This window comes from Columba livia, chromosome 11 (genome assembly GCF_036013475.1).
Source record: "Columba livia isolate bColLiv1 breed racing homer chromosome 11, bColLiv1.pat.W.v2, whole genome shotgun sequence".
Taxonomy (NCBI): Eukaryota; Metazoa; Chordata; class Aves; order Columbiformes; family Columbidae; genus Columba; species Columba livia.
The window spans coordinates 3,356,505-3,378,247 of NC_088612.1; the positions used below are offsets into that span (position 1 = coordinate 3,356,505).

Here is a 21,743-nt window from a genome sequence, read left to right on the forward strand (position 1 = left end):
TGGGAAAGTCTAACACACTATTTCAATACAGTATATAATACATAGAATGTAACACATGGTATTCGCATTCAAATTAAATCTTTATAATGACTGTTGCAGCATCTAATTCAAAATATCTTATAAATGCAGGATTCCTCAGTTTTGGATTGCTCTTTTCTACTCACAATAAAAAGCAGTTTAGGAAATAAGAAAAATTAATAAATACGTAGTTTTGGCTTACTTTGCCTTAATTTTCCTGCAAGACATGGTACCCTCTGCTGGCCAAGAACAGATGAAACAGCAAGGAGCCATGAATCAAAACTGACAGAACAGTAAAACAAAACCAGCCTATACAGACTGAACAGGATAAATAACCAAAAGCAACTGAGGCAACATATGGCTGACCAAAAGCCTGAGAAAATACAGAACCCAGACGTGAACCATCACACAAATGGCACTCACAATTTAGACTTAGCTCTCCAAACACCGTCCAAAGGAGAAAATAGCATTTTTAATAACATCTTTAAAACAAGTCACCTTGAAGGAGCTGTCATCTTGACAAGCACCAGTTCTCTCACTCTAAAAACAATTGTTGCAATATTCAGAATAACAGGAAGCAGAAATAATTTCCTAAAGCAAAAGACATTTATCCATGAAAACCTAAATTATGAGCTATGAAGTCTGCACTGCATGAAGCTGGTAAAAAAATTTAGCTGCAACTTTTGCCTTCATAACATTGTTTTCCAGAAGCAGGTGTGACAAACCTTAAGCAAAGCTTCAGAACAGTTTTTCTTTTTAAATTTAGGCATTACATTTACACATACATGTTTTGAAGTATGACCACCATAGTAAAGATAGAACAATTTAATACATCAGCAGCAATGTAGATTAAAAAGCAAACTCCTACCAGAGACATGTGCAATATCACATCCATGTTTGGGAAATAGTAGTTAAATGTTACGCTGACCTCCCAAGCTTGACTAAGAAGTTAAGCCACCTCGTTACCCTGAGACTGGAATATAGTTGCCCATTTTGTTTTAGACTTCTTGTTCTGTTCTATGAATGACTCCGCTCAGTTCTCTGTGGGTTGGAATACCAGGGAAATACTGCAAAAAGAGACCTGTTTAAAAATAACATTCTAATAAGGGACTTCTAGGGAACTTTATTTTTTTTTAATATAAACACAAAACAAAGTCTGGTAATACTTTTCACCCCTTTTATTAAAAATAGTCGTTACACTTGACATACATTTGGTAAAGATACATGATTTTATCTTTGCTTTTCAGGAAACTAACTACGCAGCGTTATGAAGTGACACTGTATGCAATTACCAGGCTCTGGGGCAGTTTTTCATACTGTAAACTTCTGGTTTTGTTTCAGTTGCTTGGGTGATTCCACTTCTAACTTGCCTGTGTGATCAACAACAGCATATTGGCCTCAAATATGTTTATTTTAGATGAACATATGTGCACACAGTGCAAAACTGCACCCAGTACCTACCGCTAGATACTGAAGAGAACATTCTTCTAGGGTCTTTACCATCCAGACAGACTCATCCTTTTGCATCACTTTACACATTGAAACATGTCACCCCAAGCCTTTCACTTCGTTAAAGTTTGTTTCACTAAGAAACAAGCTTTCTAAACTGTTTGTTGAGAAAGCAGGAAAAAAGGACAAATCTTACCAAGAGGAAACTCTCCAAAGGGGAAAGTCCGTAGTGGCCGAAGCAGATACGGAGCCTCAGTAAAGACAAGTTTTTCTAACCAAACCAACACAAAAACTTCAACTATACAGCAGTTATATTAACAAGAGGGGGTAGAAGAAGCATCTATCCTTAGACATTACCCACTTTCTCAACAGGACTAAATTTATGTAACAAAGATCAGTCTGTTTACCAAGATGCCTTGTCCCATTTGCTCTGGTTTTAGGTCAACTGGAAGCTTCTTTTTTCAGTTTTTCTAAGATTTCATCTGGTGTCATCGATACCAAAATCTTCACCACTTTGTCACGTGATTTACCACCCTGGTTTAGACACACACACAAAAAACATCTTTCAGAGAATCAGCACCAAATACACATTCTGAAAAAATCCCATTGTAACGCCAACATATCAGGTATTTCAAAACAATTCTTAAAACATTGGTATGCAGAATTAACAGTGGTAAGAGATAGTTCACCAGTGTCCTTTCTAGTGATGTGAAAGGTAGAAAACAATGTCTATTCTCCTTTTAGAATTGGATACAGCTCTCAGGGCATGCCCTGAATTGATGTTCTTTATATAGGTTGGAACGAAGAGCAAGGAGTGGTAAGTTTCCGTAATTCACTTGTATCATCTAGAAGCAAGACTCCAACTGATAAGCATTGTTGTTTTCTAAAAAAAGTGGGTGTATATATACATATATTTGATAACTGTGTATTTTCAAATCCTTCTTCCGAGTTGTGTCCCACAGAGTATAAGGTACTCTAAAGCTGAGTTCTCAGGTTGATAATATCAACTAAATGAAATCACATCTTGTATAACCTATAAGACATTCAGATTCATACAACGGTTATTTTAAATATTATTGACCTGTTTTTCTATCACTGGAAATAAGGCTATTTTACATAGGAACTGGCAAACCTGCAACCTCTTTTCATATTGCTAGTATTCAGTAAACCATGAGAAACAAGTTGCTTGTTAATCTGCAGCCTGGCAGAAAGCTTGAAATGCCCACAGTGGCCATCCTGAAGGAGGAAAAAGTCCTTTACTATACAGAACTATAGCATGAAATTTGAAATTAAAAACAGACTTTGGAAGCAGTGTGGCTGGCTGATGATGAAAATCAAGGTCCTTGCATAGAAATCTGGTAACCTCAGTTTTGTACCAGATTGTTTCCCATTAATTTCCCAATTTGGATTGGTCTTGTTCATGTTAGCACTTAGCATAAAGCAAGCAGCACATAAGAGAGCAACCAGTACCAAAATTCACTTGCTGTTTACACTTGGCAGATCAGGATGGAAAAATCTAAGCCACAGGTAAAATACAGACTGTAACACAATGCTTCACTAAGAACAAACAGTGGCTTGTGAAAAGCAAACACGAGCACGTAATTATTTGGACACCATAGGTCAGAACAACTGAGTCACGAAGGTCAGACAACACCGGTCCCTTTTATGTTCAGCTCTGCTTAGCACTTATGAGAATAATCTAGTTAAACTCGAACATACCTTTAAGGTAGGAAAACAGTGTTATCTGTAAAACATTGATAAGCTAATGAAGTAGTTTGCCCATAATTCAGAGAAAACAAGAATCAAATCTTTGCACCTCTACCTTCTGGCAATACAATGCTCAATTCATTGACCACGTTGCCATTTACCACTGACCTTTAACAGAGTTCTACAACTACTACATTAAAGCAACAGAAAAAATTAAAAAGCACAATTTTGCATTGTGCTCTTATGTTCATAAACTATAAATGAACATGGCTGGAAAGACCGGCTTTAAGTAAAATGAATTAATAAAACAAATTATTTATTCAGTGCAATGAATAAAACAAAGAGTTTCCACTCAAAGTCAAGACACGCAAATTCTAATACAAAGAAGTTCTTGAGTCCCTGCTATAGTTCAAGTGCTTATATATGCTCTTGGCTATATGACAGTCCATTGTCAGAAAATTTTCATTCAAATACAGACATTACTTCTGAAAATTAAGAAGCACAGATTTTATGAACTGCATTTGACATGAAAACGAGAGAATTTTTGAAGAATACAGAAAACACAAACCACTCAGATTTGGAAAATACATCATGATGAGAACTATTCTACTTAAAGAACTCAAGACCTGTTGTGGTTCTCACACTGTGTTTGTTCACAGTGAATCATTCCACTAACTTGGCTAAACACCTTTAAAGTATCTTTTGGACTCGACTTGGAGAGCAGCTCCCAGTACTCAATGAGTAGGTTTCAAAATCTTCAATTTAAGAATGAATGGGGGGAAAAAAAAAAGAGGAGGTACCTTGTCTAAAGTAACTTCACTCTTCTTCACTTCTAGCACCTTAGAGAGGTAGCGACACAGCTCTGCGTTTGCCTCCCCTTCCGATGGAGGTGCAGCAATAGCTACACCTACTGCTTCCGCTGTCACATCTGTAACAAATATTTAAGGATTTTACACTCAAAACGTTTAAAACATCTACTTACAGTCTCCTATAAAGTGAATATTTATGTTTTCAAAGGCACTTCAATTTCATACAAAAAGAACTTGTAGAGTAGCGGGTTACAACATTTTTACACTTCACAAATTCCCCTACAGAAAGGCTGTTAGCCAGTACCGTGATAATCCCTCAATACCAAGAGCAGTGAAGCCTCCAGAGCCGTATCAGAGTGCAGCCGTGAATCACCCATTTTCACACACCCGGGCACGGTTCCAAGCCCCCTCTGTTGCCCATTCTGCTGCAGGTGCAGTCCAGCTCAGCATCACAGAACACAATACAGATCAGGGTACCCCACCCAAAAAATCATGAGAAATAAGTGTGCCCCCAGCCTGACCATCAACAATTCCCTTGCATTGCCAATTGAGCCTGAACACTCTAGTCCAGCCCACTACATTTGCCTCATATATGTATCTATATTTAGAAGTTTACATTTGTACATGAGCAAAACGAGACTTGTAGAAAAGAACACGTTTTATTAGCTCAAATGTTTACAGTTTGAGGGAAAACGCCCAACCCCTTGGCATACAAACAGCACACACACAATGCACGTCAGACGGAGGCGCTGGTCAGTGTGTGTGCTGTTATTCTGTCAAAAATAAAGCGTACAGAGGAATTCACACCGTGCTAGCGGCACCACCTAGCGTTACCTGCCCGGGAGAGCCACTCCTATCTTCTCAGAAAAGTGTAAAATTATTACTTTCTTTAGCTTTTTGGTTTTTTTCCAGCTTATGGGTTAGAGACAGGCTGCAGAACCCGTCAGAAAAGAGATGTCCCGCTCCGCTCCCAGCGCCGCCGGCCACCCCGGAGCGGGAGAGGCCGCGCTGCTCCTCAGGAGAACCCGGACCCCGCACCCCGCTGCCCGGGACCCCCGCCCGGCGGCCTCAGACGCCCCGTTCCCCGGCCGGCAGCACCACGTCCCGGGCCAGGCAGACCCACCTGTGACGGCGCTGCACCGGGCGCCGGGCTTGGCGCGAACCGCCACCCTCACACAGCCGTCCCCCGCCAATACCACCGGTCCCGCGGCAGCGCCCGGTTCCGCGGGTTCCTTCCCGGATCCTTTCCCCTGAAACAGAGGAACAGGCGCGGTCAGGGCGGCCGCCACCCGCCACACAGCCCGGCCCTTCCCTCAGCCTCCCCGCGCACCTTTCGGGGCATGGCCCCCGCGCCGCTCCACAGCCGACGGCAGCCCGCGAGGGACAGCATAGCGCGGGCGGCCCTTCCGCCAACACCGCCTGGCCCCGCCCCCCCCTGCTGCGCCTGCGCGCTGCGCCGGTCCGCGTGTCCCGGGAGCGGCTCTGGGGACGCGGGCACCGGGACCCCCGGCACCGGGACCCCGGCACCCCGCAGCGGGCCCGGCTGGCAGCAGGTCGCTGTCCCCGCCCGTGCCGGTTCCAGCCAGGCCCCCGTGTCCTGAGCGAGCGGAACCGCGGCTAGAAACGCACGGCTGGGCCGAGACCCGAGAACTGCAGCACACGCTGTAAAGATAAACCAGAGAAGAACAAGGACGGTGTGGTTCTTTTGCTTTTTGTTGTTTTGCTTTTTCCTTCTCCCATATTCTGAAATTCTTACTTCAGCAGAATTCGTGGGAGGTTACAGGATTCTGTACACAAACTTCTACTACGTGTCTGTAGAACTACACACCACACATTGCACAACACCAAATGCTATATACATACATCAATGGCATCAGATCAGTGTATGCCATCTGTAAAAGTAGATGCACACAAATAATCTTTAGTTCATATTATTTTTTTAGCATTAGAATGTCCAATGATAAAATAATAATCATTATAAGTCTTATATTCTCATTTTTGCATTTTACATTTTCTTAGAGGCACATATGTATATACAGCAGCTATTTGCATAAGCAGCTCTGTGTTCCAAAACAGCCCCTCTGGATTAAGAGAAATTCCAGAAAGGCCTGTTTATTGCTGAATTTGACTCAGTATCTCTTCAGCGCAGCTGCAGGCAGTGTCTGCAGTGCTAAGTCTATTAATTCTCCGCAGCTCGTCCAAAAAGTCAAGATGACAGCAATAGGAATCCAGCTTTGCTGACATACTTAAAAAAATTACAGTAGCAATTCATGTCCATAGGGTCAGCCCAGGGTCATTTTGGGACAAAGTGTAAGCTGGGGCTACAGCAGCAGCTTTACTGTCTTTTTAGGACAGGTTGGGTAAAACATATATAGGAAGTTCATAATGAGTAAGGATTTTCCAGTTCAAACAATTAGATTCACTACATGAGAACTGAAGGAGTGAAAATACAAAGCAATTAATCACAAGATATTATTTAAAACAATCTTTTTCAATATACAGAGTACTTATTCCACTTGACATTTTAAAATTTCTGCCAATAACGATGCAGAGAAAATAGCTTTTCTGGTTCGTCTCAAACAAGACATTCGCACATTCATCTCATCTCACAAAATTTAACTGCCGCCAGTAGTGAGCTGAAGTCCAATAATACACTGACACATCCGAGATGATCATGTGAAATTACGTATAAAATATGATTTCTGGTATCTGTCCATCTTCTATTGATGTACCATTGTTGTTACCGGGTGAACTATAAAAGACGAAGCACGTTTTGCTAGCAGTAGGAGATTCATGGATTACTTTCTTCAAACCTTTTGTTCCATAGTGGGAATCGGGACCCTGAAAACCATCAGAAGAGATCAGCAACTGAAGGGCAGTGGGCAGCAAGACCCTTAAAATGTTGATGTTCAGAAACTACCGACTTAGGTTATTTTAATAGTATAAGATTTCTGTACCCACATCATGTAAGTTATATAGAAAGAAAAAAAAAATCACAGAAAACAGAAGCAACTGCCCTATGTCTAAATAACGAAACCGGTTTATCTGACAGCAGACTTAAATCACTTGATTTTATTCAACCGGTAATTAATATATGTTTTCTAGTATTTCTCCTTGCCATACAGGTTGTCTATATTCTCCCCTTCCTGCCTCAGCTTCTTTTAATGTGCAACATTTTTTTTTCCAACCCACTCAACTTTGATTGATGTATAGAGAATTATATTTTAAAGAATATTAAAAGATTTTTGAGAAATCAATTTGCCCATAACATTAAGGGGAGACTTTCCTAGAACAAATAATTCTTTCCTCTATTTCAGCATAGAAGAAGTGAGGAAAAAAAAAGCTTTCAGTTTTCTTGATCTAAGTGGTTAGAATATCTAAGTGGTTAGAATTGATAAAAGAAATCAAACCTGATTTTTGACAGAGAGCTGCCAGATTATTTACTCTAGATAATACTTTTGCCCACATAGAACCAGTCACTTCATTAGGACTCATTTCAACACTTATATCAAGACAGAAAGTGGGAAGGCACAAAGGATCCGGTTATGAATTCTGCGCTGTGGCACAAAAGAGACGTAGCAATTCTACAGGTTACTGTGGATTTTAACTACATCCTTTTTCAGCACTAAATTTAGAACAAATTAAAGATCTAGAAGACACTTTCACATCGAAAGACAGATAAAAGAACAAGTCTTGCATCAAAATATCATTTTCTTCCATACTGTTAGGCACTCTTACTTTCAGCGTTGCACAAGCCGTGTAGCAAACTGTTGGCAAAATCTCTATGGGTTCTTTGAACATGACTCTAAATGTACTGGCTGTTCCATCACAACTAAATCCAGTATCGTTTTGTCCCAGTGTTTGATTCTTCTCATAATCAATTATCTGTACGAAAACACAAAAATAGTATTTTTAGGTTTACAAGGTTGAGAAAGATCCTCATTGTACGCACAACAGAAGATTACCAGCAAACACTTGCCTACTCCACCCAGTCTAATTGCAAGGATGGTGCAATCTCAGAACTGGAAAGTAGGTGTAATTTCCTGATACCGCTTGGGCTGACCCAGCAGGCTGGACTGAACTCGGCTCCAACCACGTTATAGTCTTTGCTTGGGAGGTGAAGAGCTCTCAGACCTTCAGCTTCTGACCTTCATATACTACATATAAGCCTGCACTTATATTTGCTGATCTTTGTACACCTACACAGCCCACGTGAGGGAAGCACATTTGCTGGCTGTGGTTAATCTAGAAAACAAGATAAGGTAAGCACTCAATGATACATTCTTAAAAGAAAACAAGAACTTGTGCTCCTATGTTATATGCAATTTATTTCTGTTCTAGATTCAGTGTAAAACTACGTATTATTTATTTTGCCTTCAATTTTAGTGGCAAATAGGAATCACTAGCTAAGATGCAGTAAGAGCAGATACCTCACTTCTCATTTTGCATAGCAATCGTGATCCATGCTGGTGATCACAGAAGCCAGATATCAGAGCTCCAGAGTAACACGAACGCTTCTCATTATTACTGCACTAACAAGAATCTTACCAATTTTAATATTTTATTATTAAATTGCCATACAGTTTTTAATATTGTCCAAATGAGATTAAGCCCCATTATAGGCTCTATTTTTTCCCAGCCACACCCAATAGAAATATTAACAATTATAATGCCAAAGTCCTAGGCCCCTTTCACATAAAAGATGTATTTGCAACAGACATTATCACTATTTTAAGACAAGTATAAAATGTTTAACTCTGAAGCTCTGATAGTACTGATGCAGATCCAAGAAGAAAGGTAGAGAGGCAGGATTTAAAGACCTGTCTGAGAAGATTCAGGAACTGGGGACACTTCCAGAATAAAGAAAACCTGTGTAAGATGGATGGCCTTTCTGTTTGGATCACGAGCATGGTGTTCAAGTGAAACTCTTGATCATTCCCACTTAATATGTTTTGGTTCGCCTTGCATGAACTGAGTTATTTTCAGATGAAATAAATCCAGCAAGCACACTGAGGGAGTCCACCAAAGCAAAAATCCCCAATATATATATATAGTATAGCTATATATATATATATATATACTGTGTGTGTATAGTATAGCTGCTAGGTCCTCAGTACCAACTATTTTGTTCTAAAGACTCAATCTAGTGCACTATGCTACTCATTTACATAGTCATATAGTTTAGAAAACCAAAGTCATGACACTTCAAACTGAGGAACTTGCAAGCTTTTAAACTGAAGAATGGGGAAAAGCCAACAAATTCCTTCAAAACCTCATTCCAGATGCATTCTGGTTGGAACATCATAAGAGGAAAGGCACATTTTTTTTTCTTGAGACAGACACAAAATTCCTACCCTTAAGCATAAGATTATCAGAGAATAGTAATCACCAAATAGGGAACGGAATACGAATAAACTGTCATTTGAATAGGATGGTCAGAAATGAACCAAAACTGCAGCTCCAACACATGCTGGAAGTCCACGAAGTAAGACGGGGACAAGGAAATTTCTGCCCAAATGAAGTCACAGATTCTTTCACAAAATTTCCCACACACCTAAAAAAAAAACCAATCAATGCGATGTGATAGTAGCAGGCTAGAAAATACACAGCACAGAGTAAAACTCTGCCAGTCACAGCATCCTAATACCTTGGTACAAACTTAAAATGAAATCAAAATAATTTCAATAAGAGAATTCAAATGGATTGAAACTCCATACTTAAAAAGGAAAAAAATACAGTGCTGGATCAATATTACTAGAAGACGATCCTGACTACAAGGTGCTAAGAGGGACCAAACAGGCTACAAGAGCAGGAAATACAATTTTAGTGGTGTCTTCAATTACCCGCTCAGACGGGGCAAGTGTCATATCAGGACATGAAGCAGGGGTGACATTTTTAGATGCTATCACTGAGCACTTCATGGGCTTGCTAAGCAATTGCTCGGTAGGAAGAAATGCAACCCTTGATTTGGTACTGACTGAGAAGCAGGATCAGGTTCAAAACTTCATAATGGAAACACTATGTAACAGGGTCCATAATACACTGAGAGCCAACACTCCCACCTGAACAACAAAAGCAAGTCCACCACAGCTGTGCTAAATTTCAAAAAGAGAAAAATGAGGAAGCTTGTTCAAAAGAAGCTAAAAAAAGCAATTAAGAAAATCAAATCCTTCTAAGAAGCGCGCAGACTACTGAAGGACATCACACGCCCAAGTACAGTACTGATGCATATCACCTATTAGAAAAGGCTTGAGAAAAGAGGAAAAAGGCTATTACTGGAAATAAACAAACAGAAAAGGGCATCCTATAGAAGTATGAAGGTGTATCCAATTAAAATAGAAAGGTTCAAATACAATTAAGCAGGCCAAAAGAAGGTTTAGGAACAGCCATCTGAAAGCATTGAAACCAATGTTAAATAATTCAACACAACAGCAGCAAAAAGCCCTATAGACTTTCCAGGGGGCTAAACTGCATGAAGATATAAAACAAGTAACAGCCGGATAAGGTCTTCACACAGAAGCCTGCAGAACAGCAATACAAATAAATGATTTACTAGCAGAAGAAACTGGGGAGATTCCCATGCTTGGACAATGTTTTCAGCAAACCTAAAATTGAAGTAACTTTACGGAAGAAGTTATGGTAACAGTAACATACAACCTTCTGCCCAACACTGAATCAGTAGTAAATAAGATGTCAATCTTTCCAAAAAGGTCCCAGTAACAGCAACTCTTTTCTCTACTTTCTAATTCTGCTGTGTGATGTTGAGAAGTGCACAGAAGGTGCGGGCACACCTGGCTTCCATACAGCAACACAATGTCACCTTTTATCTGGTTTTCAGTATCTTTCTGATGACATAGTGGGCTTTTTTAGCCGTGACTACCTGTTGTGTCACTGGTTTCAGAGAGCTGCTGATGGCAAACCCAAGAATTCTTTCCTCAATTACTAGAAGCTTTATTAAAAGACAGACTTTGTGCACAATAGAACAGATTACAAAGCTAGGAAATTCCTCTGCAGAAAGGTTACAGGAATTAAAGGTTAGACTGGACAAACATCCTGAAGACAGACTCACCAGAAGCTACTAAATAGAGAAACTGGTCTCAGGAAAAGCCTTTACTGAAAATGATCAAAGGACAGGAGAATACAGCAGAAAGGGATAAGAGTTCATATTGTTCTCACTTTTCCCTAGTCATCTGCTTATGACCACTGTTGGAGACAAAACACAGGTTAGATTCCTGGCCTATTAACTGCTCCCACCCAAATATACCCCAAACCTTTCACAAGTACAAGTGTAGTATCTGCATAAGCCTACCTGAACAGAATATACTGTACCTGTATATTAACTTGATAGTCTGTGGGTCCATGAATAGATCCATATAATCCAAATCCCACTATGGAAATTCTTCTATTAACTGTGAACCTTGTAAGATACAAGCCAAGACAGGAATTTAAACAACTGTGATGGGTGTGTTGCCTTCTTCCATTTCAAGGAAGAATAACACTTCCTATTTAGATTTCAATAGTAAGAAAAACCCTTTGTAAGGTATCAGCTCTATAGGTTAAAGCTTTGCTAATCCCCCAAGATATTCAGTATCACTAAACAAAAAATAATTAGATTCTTTTGAACAAGTCCAAAATAAAAAGAGATGAAGACTTGGTATTTTAAAAAGGAATATGCAGCTAACAACCAGTCTCTCTAGAACACTCAGTCCTCCTGAACTTTATTGTTTGCTACTTTCTATTTTATGTGCACCGCAACTTAACATTTAAAAAAAAAAAATAAATAAAGATCAAACATGCCCCAACAGAACGAGCATGTTTGGTACTGTATCTTATGTCAAAAAGTGGAAGTTGAGTAATATGTTCGCCCTCTTCCCACTCTTTTCTTTCTCCCCTCCAAACAGTTCCAAAAGCCGTACCTAATCCGATCACTGGTTCCACTGTAGCCCCAGCGACTCTCCACTTGCTGGAACCTGTTAATGCTGCACTCTTTTCCTCTAAGGCAACATCTTGGTCGGTCAATATAATCTACTTTAGGTTTAGGGTTGACAGTAAAGTGCAGAAAGAGATTTACCACTTCCCGATCTGACAAGATTCCTGACTGAGCAGGCCCTGCGAAAAGAAACAACTTCTAAGATTATCTGAATAATTACTGCAACTGTATTTAAACCACATTACTGTATTTAAACCACACACACTTGCAAACTGAAGATGACAATAATATTTTCTAAGGGACAGAGCATATTCTACAGAATGTTTTGCTTTCATATGCGCACCACAGTTTTTATTTGTACAATATTAAAAACAGAATAGAGTGTTAATCATCTAAACACTCACAGGTGAACAGTGCAGAGATATGATCTAACAGTAAAACAAAGAACCCCAAAACTCACCTGCTGCGAACTCCTCAATAGTCATTAATGGAAAACGGATTAAGGAAAGAGCTCTCCCGAGGACTTTCTGTTTGTTTCCAAATGTCACAGGCAGTTGTTGCCTTTGACATTCTGCTTCTGCCCAGCGAACAACAGCTCCAAAGAGTCTGCTTTCTCGAATACTAAGGGTGTCTCTTTCTAGAACTGCACATAATGTGTCTGAAGAAAAAGGTAACAGATTTAGATCAGTTTTCATCCAAATCAGTGACAGTGCTACGCATTAGGTAAGCTTAAAATGTTACACAAGTAACACGAAGAATACTCATGACATCAAAGATAGGACAACTTATGTATAAAGAACCTCCCAATGGTGTATAGACACTAAACTAAAAAAACATTTTCCTGCTAAGACAACATATGAACTTTCTTCTTCACTCCTAAGAATGTGACTATATATAACTTATGTAGTGACAACCAACATCCTGAAGAATTTCCAGGGCTTGGGCAAGATCTAAACTGGAAGCAACCAAGCAGTGAATACACAGTACAAAAACCCAAAGTTATCAATGATGACATGGTCATATTGTCATCTGAGTAGCCACCTGCCAGTCTGGATCAGCTACAGACACAGGGAGCAGCGGTGCACACAAAACCAGTTTAGAGATACATCAATGTTTAAAATCACTTCTGTGTATTTGCCACCTACAAAGCTTGAAGGAGGAACACAGGACACAAGGCAAGGCACCCTCTCATGTTTTCCTGTATTTCTTAGTAATTTTATGAATAACAGGTACACAAAAATTCTCAGTTTGTCACAGAACACAAGTCTGAAAAAAATGTGTCTTCATATTCTGAATCTTCTGTCATCTTTGGGAATTTTTATATGCCCCAAATTTAAGCAAGGCATGTTTTGTGGTCACAGAAAATAGACTGGAAAGTCAAAACAGATTGGGACTTATCAAGTGTAGAGATGAACACTCACAGTCTGGCTACAAATCCCACTGAAGATGAGTTAACAATGGCTTTACAATTTCTTTAAGCAGCTGGAATACCTTACTTCAGTCCGACTTTTTCACCCAGTCTAGCTGAACTGGAGTAAAATCTTAGACACGCATAGTAACGATGAAATTAAGTAAGCAAATTCACAACTGCTAGCTTTTCATAAGAGAAGAAACATGGAAACCAGCAGTTGAGAGATTTATTTTTTTAAACAGATTTGATAAATTGTACCTGATCTGTGTAACTCTGAATAAAGGACCTTGTGGCAACAGAACAGTATGATTCCTGTTACACACAAAAAGCAGGTGTGGATCCCTCAGGGACGAGGCACAACACTCAGCAAATGAAAGCATTGGCTTTAACGAATGCATCGTGTTACCACGGTGGGAACCCTGGGACATCAACACTAATCAAATGGGGACCCAGCGAAGTAAAACCCTGCTCAGGAGTGAATCTCAAAGGAAAGCTCTGCAGGCGTAGATAACAAAACTTGTGCTGATTAACATATCATACATATGCAATGTCCTGGTTTGCACATTAGCAAACTCGCTGATGTAAATGCAGGTGCTGCTGCCCAAATTTTAAGATCCGCAGCTGCTGTTGTGTTGGCACCCATGCAAAGGAGAGCGCAGATGAGGGGGGAAGCGAACTACCCCAGTTCCCGTGACAAGGAGATAAGATGTGCTTGGGAGTCCACATCCTCAGATCAGTGGACAAACTATCCTGGGCTTCTGTGACAAAATCTTCTTGTGCCCTGCAATTCCCTTCAGAAGTTTCATGCTTAGGACACACGAAGTAACTTACCTATATCAATATCAGTAAAGCCTTCTGCACTTATTGCATCCATAGTACTTTTGTCTATTGTGTCAAGACAAAGACTAGCAAGCTGAGGTTCATCAAACAAACGAGCCTAAAAAGGTGAAGAAATACATCTTAAGCATAAAGTTGACGAAGCACTGATCTTAACAAGCAAGTATTTTTACTCTAGTGTAGCTATAACTTGAAATAGGTTGATTTGTCTAAGTATTCCTTGTGCTTATACCTTAAAGAGCACTTAAATTCTCCAAGGAGAACATAATTAGAGAGAATTCACTACATGCAAATTTCATGCTTATGTTTGTAGCTTTGGCAAAACAACTAAAAAAAGTGAACTGAATCACATTAGGAGACTCATGCAAATACACTGCAGAATAAACCATCTCCATTTGAAAAGTCCCAGTCCATTGCATATTAAAAAAAATCTTTAAAAAGCGCTTTTCTTCCGCATTAATAAGAATCTGAGCCTGTAAAAATACTGACAGAGCAACAAGACATTTTCATACATAAATGAGACCATGTGATAGCAAACCCACTGTAAAGTAATATTTAGTAAATTCCCTCCAAATACTGATTTTCCTAGTAAACCAAACCTAAGCTTAAATTTACCTACTTGAGTAAGTAGCATAAAGGCATTATCTGCTCGGAGGTGCTTCGTTAGGAAGTCCACACAATGTGCTTCCAGGGCTGGCACTGCATACTTTTTCGCAGTGTATAATGTAGTCATGACTGTTTCTGGACCAATTTGAACCTCGTCTGAATAAAGAAACCTATAAACCAACACACAAATAGAGATCATAAAAACATATCTTGAGGGGGACAGTCGAGCACAATGTAACAGTCTCTTTGCATTTAGAAAACAGGTTAAAACATTTACACTTTGAACAGACAACAGTTGACCATGTAGCATTTCTACAAATTAATATGCTAGTTAAAGGGTTGAAGAAAGAATATTACGTTAACCTAATGGCATACATTTCAATATGTGTTACTCCCCAAGACTGATCCGGCTGTTATACATAGTTACTGAACTGTAAACAACAGCTGAGCTGCAGAATTACTTAACATACAAATGCATGCTCTTTTGATTCACTAGGAAGAGCTGTATTTCTAAATATCAACACATAACCCTCTATGGCTACAGTACTGCACGTAGTTTACTGATGGCTTCCCCATCATCAGGAGGATAGTGTCAAGGACTTGTCCTCTGATAACATCTCCTGTCAAAGCCACCATTCTGTAGTGTTCACAGGAGAGGAAAGGGAGCGATATTCTAGCAGATGACCTTGACTCTTCCATTCCTGCCACAGCAAAACACTCTGGCTTCTCTCCACTGTTTGAGCCTGGATGATTGGCTGAGATTTTAGCATAAGCTGTGAACCGAAAGACAGAAGCCTCCCCCAAAACCAGGAAAAATAACCCTGTTTCCTGAGCAGCTGTTACTCGAGACCAGACAAGATAAGATTTATTTTAAGGTTCTGTATGGAAAAGATGACTTCCTAAAAATAACTTTTCCAACAGGTGACATTGAAGATAAACTTAGCGATATTTCATCAGTTTTTCAGACAATAATCAAGAATAGCCTGTGATTTACAAAAATACATTTGACCCCAACACGGAGATGATTAAACACAATAAACCAGGACACCTGAGCAAATGCAGGAATTCCACAATGAGATCCCATGAGATCTATGAGATACAGGATGCTTTTCCATCCCATAAATGCCACACTTGAGGCACTGTGCTCCAACCCCTGCCCTGCTGTATGGCTGGATATACATTGAGACGCTCCCCAGCCAAACCCAGTGCATTCTCCAGCCCTTTCTGCATATCATTTACATCACGCTCAGGTCCCACGCTATTGCAACACCACCTCAGTAAGCACCCGTTTCCCTTTTAAAAAGTCTGTTAAATGTACATAAATATCCACTAAATGTTCACCGAGTTCATTTGGTGTATGACTTTGGGCCCCATCTGCTGTGGTATTCGCCGAGGCCAGGAGAGGTTGTGGGGAGCTCCTGGGCACTACCAACCTCACTGTCTGTTTCCAGACATTGTCCACCCCAGGGTGTAATGAGTCACAGTTACAGAACAAGTGATATAGTTACATACTTTGAGAAAACTCATGACAAGAAGTGTCCAAGAAAGCCACATCATCAGTTTTTTGTGTTAAATATTTCAAGTTTTTGGCAATGCAAATACTTTGCTGCATTTTCAAACCAACTGTAGTCTTGCAAATACTAAAAAAAAAAAATAAATTAATTTGCCAAGTTCAAAGGTAGCCATAAAAACTACAAAAAATGGTAGAAAGGTACATTGCTCTAGAATGTTGTATAATCCTATTTCCCTTAAGTATGCAGGTGACCATGATGCATTCATCTACGCATAAAAGAGGAACCCTAGGTGTGTCTTCTCTCTAAAAGTCCCTCTGCTCCTGTGCCAAGAGCTCTGGCTGTGTGTTACCTCTGCCATTTGTGGCACACCTGAACGAGCACACCTTTGTGTTCATACCGCTGTCCCTGCTCCACTTGACACAGTGGGGCTGCAGATCCCTTATCCTTCCCCCTTGCCTTCTTCCCTCCTCTCCTCCCTTTCGAGAGACTTATAGGAACAATCTGCTCTTTAGATATTAAACAATTTTACTGTCATCCAGGACAGGGTGTGTATGTATGTGCATAGTGGAAGAACACTTTTAGTGACCAGAACAACTTTCCAAGTGACCACTCACTCACTCACTCAGTTTACATAAGCATCTCACACACTTTATGCCAGTTTTCTTTACCCTCACGTTAGCACTTCTTTCTTTCCTGGTCTCAGCATCTTCCCGAGGGCTGAAATATTTTCACCATTAAAAAAGCATGCAGAAATCTTCTCCAAGTTAGTCATGATTACTCCTCTATTTACTGCTTGCCAAAGTCCTCTGCAAAGACATTTGGAAGACTGACTCTGTGCCATGTTGTCACTTTCCTTTATACTAGAATCAATGGATAAGTTAAATTACTGTAAAACCTATTTTTAAATGTCAATTAAGTATTTTTTAAAAAAATCTTATTAATAACAACAAAATGAAAGCCTAAAGCAGAATCCTACTGAGACAACTTCCGTTTTCTTGGTCACTGCTACTCAATTTGTACAGTTACAAACGTTAAAAAAATCTGTTTAATTGGGAAGCAGATTCAAACTTTGTGACTTCGATATTGTTTCAGCTCTTAGGGATTTATCTGTCAAACTACTGCAGTAGTCAGCTGCCTCTAAAAAACTCCTCTGGCTCACGTTTGCAGACTCTTTAGGCAAGAGGAATACTGGATGATAAGCCAAAACACACACCACAGGCATTTCTAAGCCTTTGAGCTCAGCCAGTTGTTTTCTAAGAAAGTTCTCTCCCAATCCCCAGCTAATACTAAAAGGCTCCCATTTTCCCATACAGTTAAGATTTTAGCCCACAGACAAGGAGGACTACCCACTTTCTCTAGGGAAAAAACACGTTACTGTAATTACAGTGGTACCCTAAAACACGTTACTGTAATTACAGTGGTACCCTAAAACACGTTACTGTAATTACAGTGGTACGCTAAAACACGTTACTGTAATTACAGTGGTACCCTAAAACACGTTACTGTAATTACAGTGGTACCCTAAAACACGTTACTGTAATTACAGTGGTACCCTAAAACACGTTACTGTAATTACAGTGGTACCCTAAAACACGTTACTGTAATTACAGTGGTACTATTAATTAAAGCTTCAGTTCATTATCTTTAAATACTCTCTACAAATTTACGATTTTAGAGGGCCCGGTTAGAAAAATGTAGCAACTATAGCTGATTTTAAGTTGTGTATTAATATATCCAAACATAATCATAGAACTACCATCTATTTTGTGACAAAACCTGGGGGTACTAATTGACAGGAAGCTCAACATGAGCCAACAGTGTGCCCAGGTGGCCAAGAAGGCCAATGGTGTCCTGTCCTGTATCCAAACCAGCGTGGTCAGCAGGACAAGGGCAGTGATCCTTCCCCTGTGCTCTGCATTGGGGAGGCCACACCTGGAGTGTTGTGTTCAGTTCTGGGCCCCTCAGCTCAGGAAAGACATTGAAGTGCTGGAGCGGGTCCAGAGAAGAGCAACAAGACTGGGGAAGGGACTGGAACACAAGCCCTATGGGGAGAGGCTGAGGGAGCTGGGCTTGTTTAGTCTGGAGAAGAGGAGGCTTAGAGCTGAGCTCAGCACTCTCTAGAACCACCTGAAGGGCAGTTCTAGCCAGGTGGGGATTGGGCTCTTCTCCCAGGCAGTCAGCAATAGGACAAGGGGGCATGGGCTTCAACTCTGCCAGGGGAAATTTAGGCTGGATATTAGAAAGCAATTCTTTGCAGAGAGAGTGGTCAGGCATTGGAATGGCTGCCCAGGGAGGTGCTGGACTCACCGGCCCTGAAGGTTTTTAAACTGAGATTGGACATGGCGCTTAGTGCCATGATCTAGTAAACGGACTGGAGTTGGACCAAGGGTTGGACTTGATGATCTCTGAGGTCTTTTCCAACCCAGTCGATTCTGTGAAAACACTGACACCAATGAAAGTTAACATCATCGGACAGAGAAATGACACTCTGTCTCACCAAACACATACAGACGGAATTACTTTTTTAATAGAATCGGAGAAAATTTCATCCAAAAATCTTCCCCTTTGGTTTTCATTTACAAGTAGCATTTGTCAGTAGATCTTTATGAAACACATCAACTACAGATAGGATATAAAAAACCACACGAGTAAATGAAATGGAAACTAGCTGTGGAACATAAATGAATTAATAAATTGTCCCTATAAGTTTTTGCGTCAACACTTCACCCTGATGTTCACTTGCTATGTGGATTCGAAGATCCTAACTTAATTTCTAGCCAACACACGTCTAATTGGTCTTTGCAAAGATTAAAGAAAGGTCCTATAAAAGGCAATCATCATTATCCAGCCAATTTACTAATGACAGATAAAAGAGGCCAACAGTGCAAGGTGTAATCCTTGCCTGTTCTGGCCAACACCAGGGAAATAACAGGTTGCCTTAGAGTGGGTATGCTTAAAAAGAGTGTGTATGAGCATGGGAGAAGTCCAGTACTGATCTGTATTAAAGAAGTTCTCTTTAGATATGTTTTTAACAGCTGTGGCCACTCATATTTATTGCAACAATATGGAAGAACGTCCTAAAATGCTGACTCATATTCCATAGCAAAGAAGAAATGTCTCAGTAGTTCATCAGTCTGCTGGTTTTTAGACAAGATACAAGTATAATCAGTTTACTTACGTAAGTTCCCTGGTCATTATGTACTAGCAGCTCTACCAAGACAAGATGGCTTTTGTTTGCTTCTAACATCATCTCTTCAGTCACTTCTACAGTTCCCAAATGCCACCCTCTTTACTGAGAACCTTCCAGTTTCCCTGTGTATACTTTTATCCAAACAAACTTCTCCCCTTATATCTGCTATTCACTGTCCAGTGTTTCTTCCACATATATAGAAAAACACATATATGTGCACATTCATTTACTTTTAAAATCCGAAACTATTTTGCTCGAAAGACGCTTCCCACTATCTCACACTCTGCTGCACAAACTCTTGACCTTGCCACTCCCTTTTTGCTAAGAATCCACAAAATAAATACAGTTCATTTGCTAACAGCAACAGAGAGAGATTGCTGATGCACAGTGGCTTGTTTTGGTGTTTTTTCTAATCAGTTGCTGCAAATCCTGTGTCCATGATTACTTAGCGGCTCTTCTTCCCACTCTTCTTATCTGTTAGGCCGCAAAACACCGAGAAAGTTGCTGTGACTTCAGGGCTTTTCCATTACAGAAAGCTTTAAGGTACTACATACTTATTCCCATGCAATACTACTTGCTTCCCAAATGTTCATTAATGAAATCTGTGTCACACTTCACAGAGGTTTTGCCTATCAGAGGAGGGTCTTTGAGAAAAACCTTAAGGTTAAGCAATTTAGTCATATTACCACACCACAGCCTGATGTACGAAGAAACTATCAGTAATTGTTTCTATGAACACCCTAAATTTTATTTACCACTACACTGAGTGGAAAGAAGTGGCAGATGAACTGATCAGTTTTGTAAGCATGAGAAGTAGCAGATCCTATTCCGCCCAAATCAGAAATCACTAACCCATTTTACCTACTTTTTGCCATCACTGCACTCATGGTCTTACTTGGATTGTTTGTGTGTAAAAATCACTTAGTTACTCCCTTCTGCTGCATGCTCACTCTCCACCCAAAAGCACACCAAATAAGTGTGATGGCAACGAATATGTCTCCAGTAAAAAGACAAAACAATTTATTACCACTGCTGGAAAAGAAAAGTGGACAGTCAGATGAATAAAATTTCAAAGTAAATAGCAAATGAAGTTAAAAGATGTTATACAGCCTCTATCCCTTCTTAGCCATTACTAGAAGGTGGATGTACAGTGGCAGCACTCAGAGGAACCACTAATTCCTACCACCTTATTTTAAACAAAAATCAAAGCCAAACCCGACACCCACCATTATCAAAGCACTTTTCTGCATGAACAATCAGTTGCCTTAAAATCTGGGCAGTTCTCCTGGGAAGAGGGAGCAGCGAAATGAGCAAGAAGGAACCCAAAGGTGCCAGCGGGGCGGTGTGACCTTGCGTGCCAGCCCACAAGGTGGTGACGCGTTTTCTCTGCATCTCCCTCCACGGACACGAGCGCAGCGGCCCCGGGGCCGGGGAGGGCTGTGTGGGGACAGGACCGCGGAGCGAGGGAAGGGAACCGGCGGCCGCAGAGCCGCACCTTCCCCGCCCCGCCGCGCGGAGCTGCCGGCCCAGCAGCGCCGCCGTGCCCGGGCCGCCCGCCCCCGCCCCGCCGCGGCCTCACCTGAGCAGCGCCAGGAAGGCGGCGGGCTCCACGTCGGGCAGCTCGATCTCGGCCGAGGTGGTGGCCATCCCGCCGTTGAACATCGCGTCGAACACGGCGCTGCCGGCCGCCAGGACGAAGCGGTGGGCGGGGATGCGCTGCTGGCCGGGCCCGGGGGGCGCTCCCCCGCCCCCGCCGCGGGGGCTGCCCTTGCCCACCACGAAGTGCACGTCGCTGAGGAGCTCGTTGGAGAACAGGAAGGCGAAGCGCTCCCGCAGCGAGCCCTTGGTGGCCTGCCAGTTGTACAGCGGCTCCCGCTGCAGCACCGCGCCGGCCTCCGCGGCGGCGGCACCGGTGGTGGTGCTGGTGGTCGTGGTGGCGGTGCCTGGCGTCTCAACCGGGGCACTCGCGCCGCCGGCCGCCGCCATCGCCGCCCTGCGGGGCCGGACCGGGCCGCTCGCTCCGCCGGCAACACGCGAGGCCCCGCCGCACGCCCGACGTCACCACGCTCCGCCCCTGCGCCGCGCATGCGCCCCCGCCGCTCGCGGGCGGGCGGTGGAGCGGCGGCGGCCCGTCCGCCCGTTCCCGCGGGGGCGTGCTGCGGCCTGGCCCCGTGTTCGGTCAGAGGGCGTGTGCGGCGGGAATGCGCCCACAAAGCCGCCAACAGGAAAACCGAGCGTGCGAAGCACAGAGCACGGAAATTTGTGTCGTTAC

At 41.6% G+C, this 21,743-nt stretch overlaps 2 protein-coding genes across 3 annotated transcripts; both read right to left on the reverse strand.

The window, feature by feature from the left end:
• Nucleotides 1-1,181: 1,181 nt before the first annotated feature.
• C11H15orf40 (chromosome 11 C15orf40 homolog) lies at nucleotides 1,182-5,530 on the reverse strand. Of its 2 annotated transcripts, none has more exons than XM_065076486.1 (4): nucleotides 5,314-5,530; nucleotides 5,107-5,233; nucleotides 3,975-4,102; nucleotides 1,182-2,703 (listed from the first exon to the last, which is right to left on the reverse strand). In XM_065076486.1, the coding sequence occupies exons 1-4, from the start codon at nucleotides 5,371-5,373 to the stop codon at nucleotides 2,575-2,577; spliced, it is 444 nt and encodes a 147-aa protein (XP_064932558.1). In that variant the 5' UTR covers nucleotides 5,374-5,530; the 3' UTR covers nucleotides 1,182-2,574. The 2 variants fall into 2 exon arrangements, with proteins under 2 accessions (XP_064932558.1, XP_064932559.1); XM_065076487.1 differs by having other exon boundaries at nucleotides 1,182-2,001; nucleotides 5,314-5,468.
• A 148-nt stretch (nucleotides 5,531-5,678) lies between these two features.
• BTBD1 (BTB domain containing 1) lies at nucleotides 5,679-21,545 on the reverse strand. The gene is made up of 8 exons (XM_065076473.1): nucleotides 21,051-21,545; nucleotides 14,781-14,937; nucleotides 14,156-14,261; nucleotides 12,374-12,571; nucleotides 11,900-12,092; nucleotides 11,313-11,400; nucleotides 7,722-7,868; nucleotides 5,679-6,824 (listed from the first exon to the last, which is right to left on the reverse strand). The coding sequence occupies exons 1-8, from the start codon at nucleotides 21,455-21,457 to the stop codon at nucleotides 6,666-6,668; spliced, it is 1,455 nt and encodes a 484-aa protein (XP_064932545.1). The 5' UTR covers nucleotides 21,458-21,545; the 3' UTR covers nucleotides 5,679-6,665.
• Between the last annotated feature and the right edge of the window lie 198 nt (nucleotides 21,546-21,743).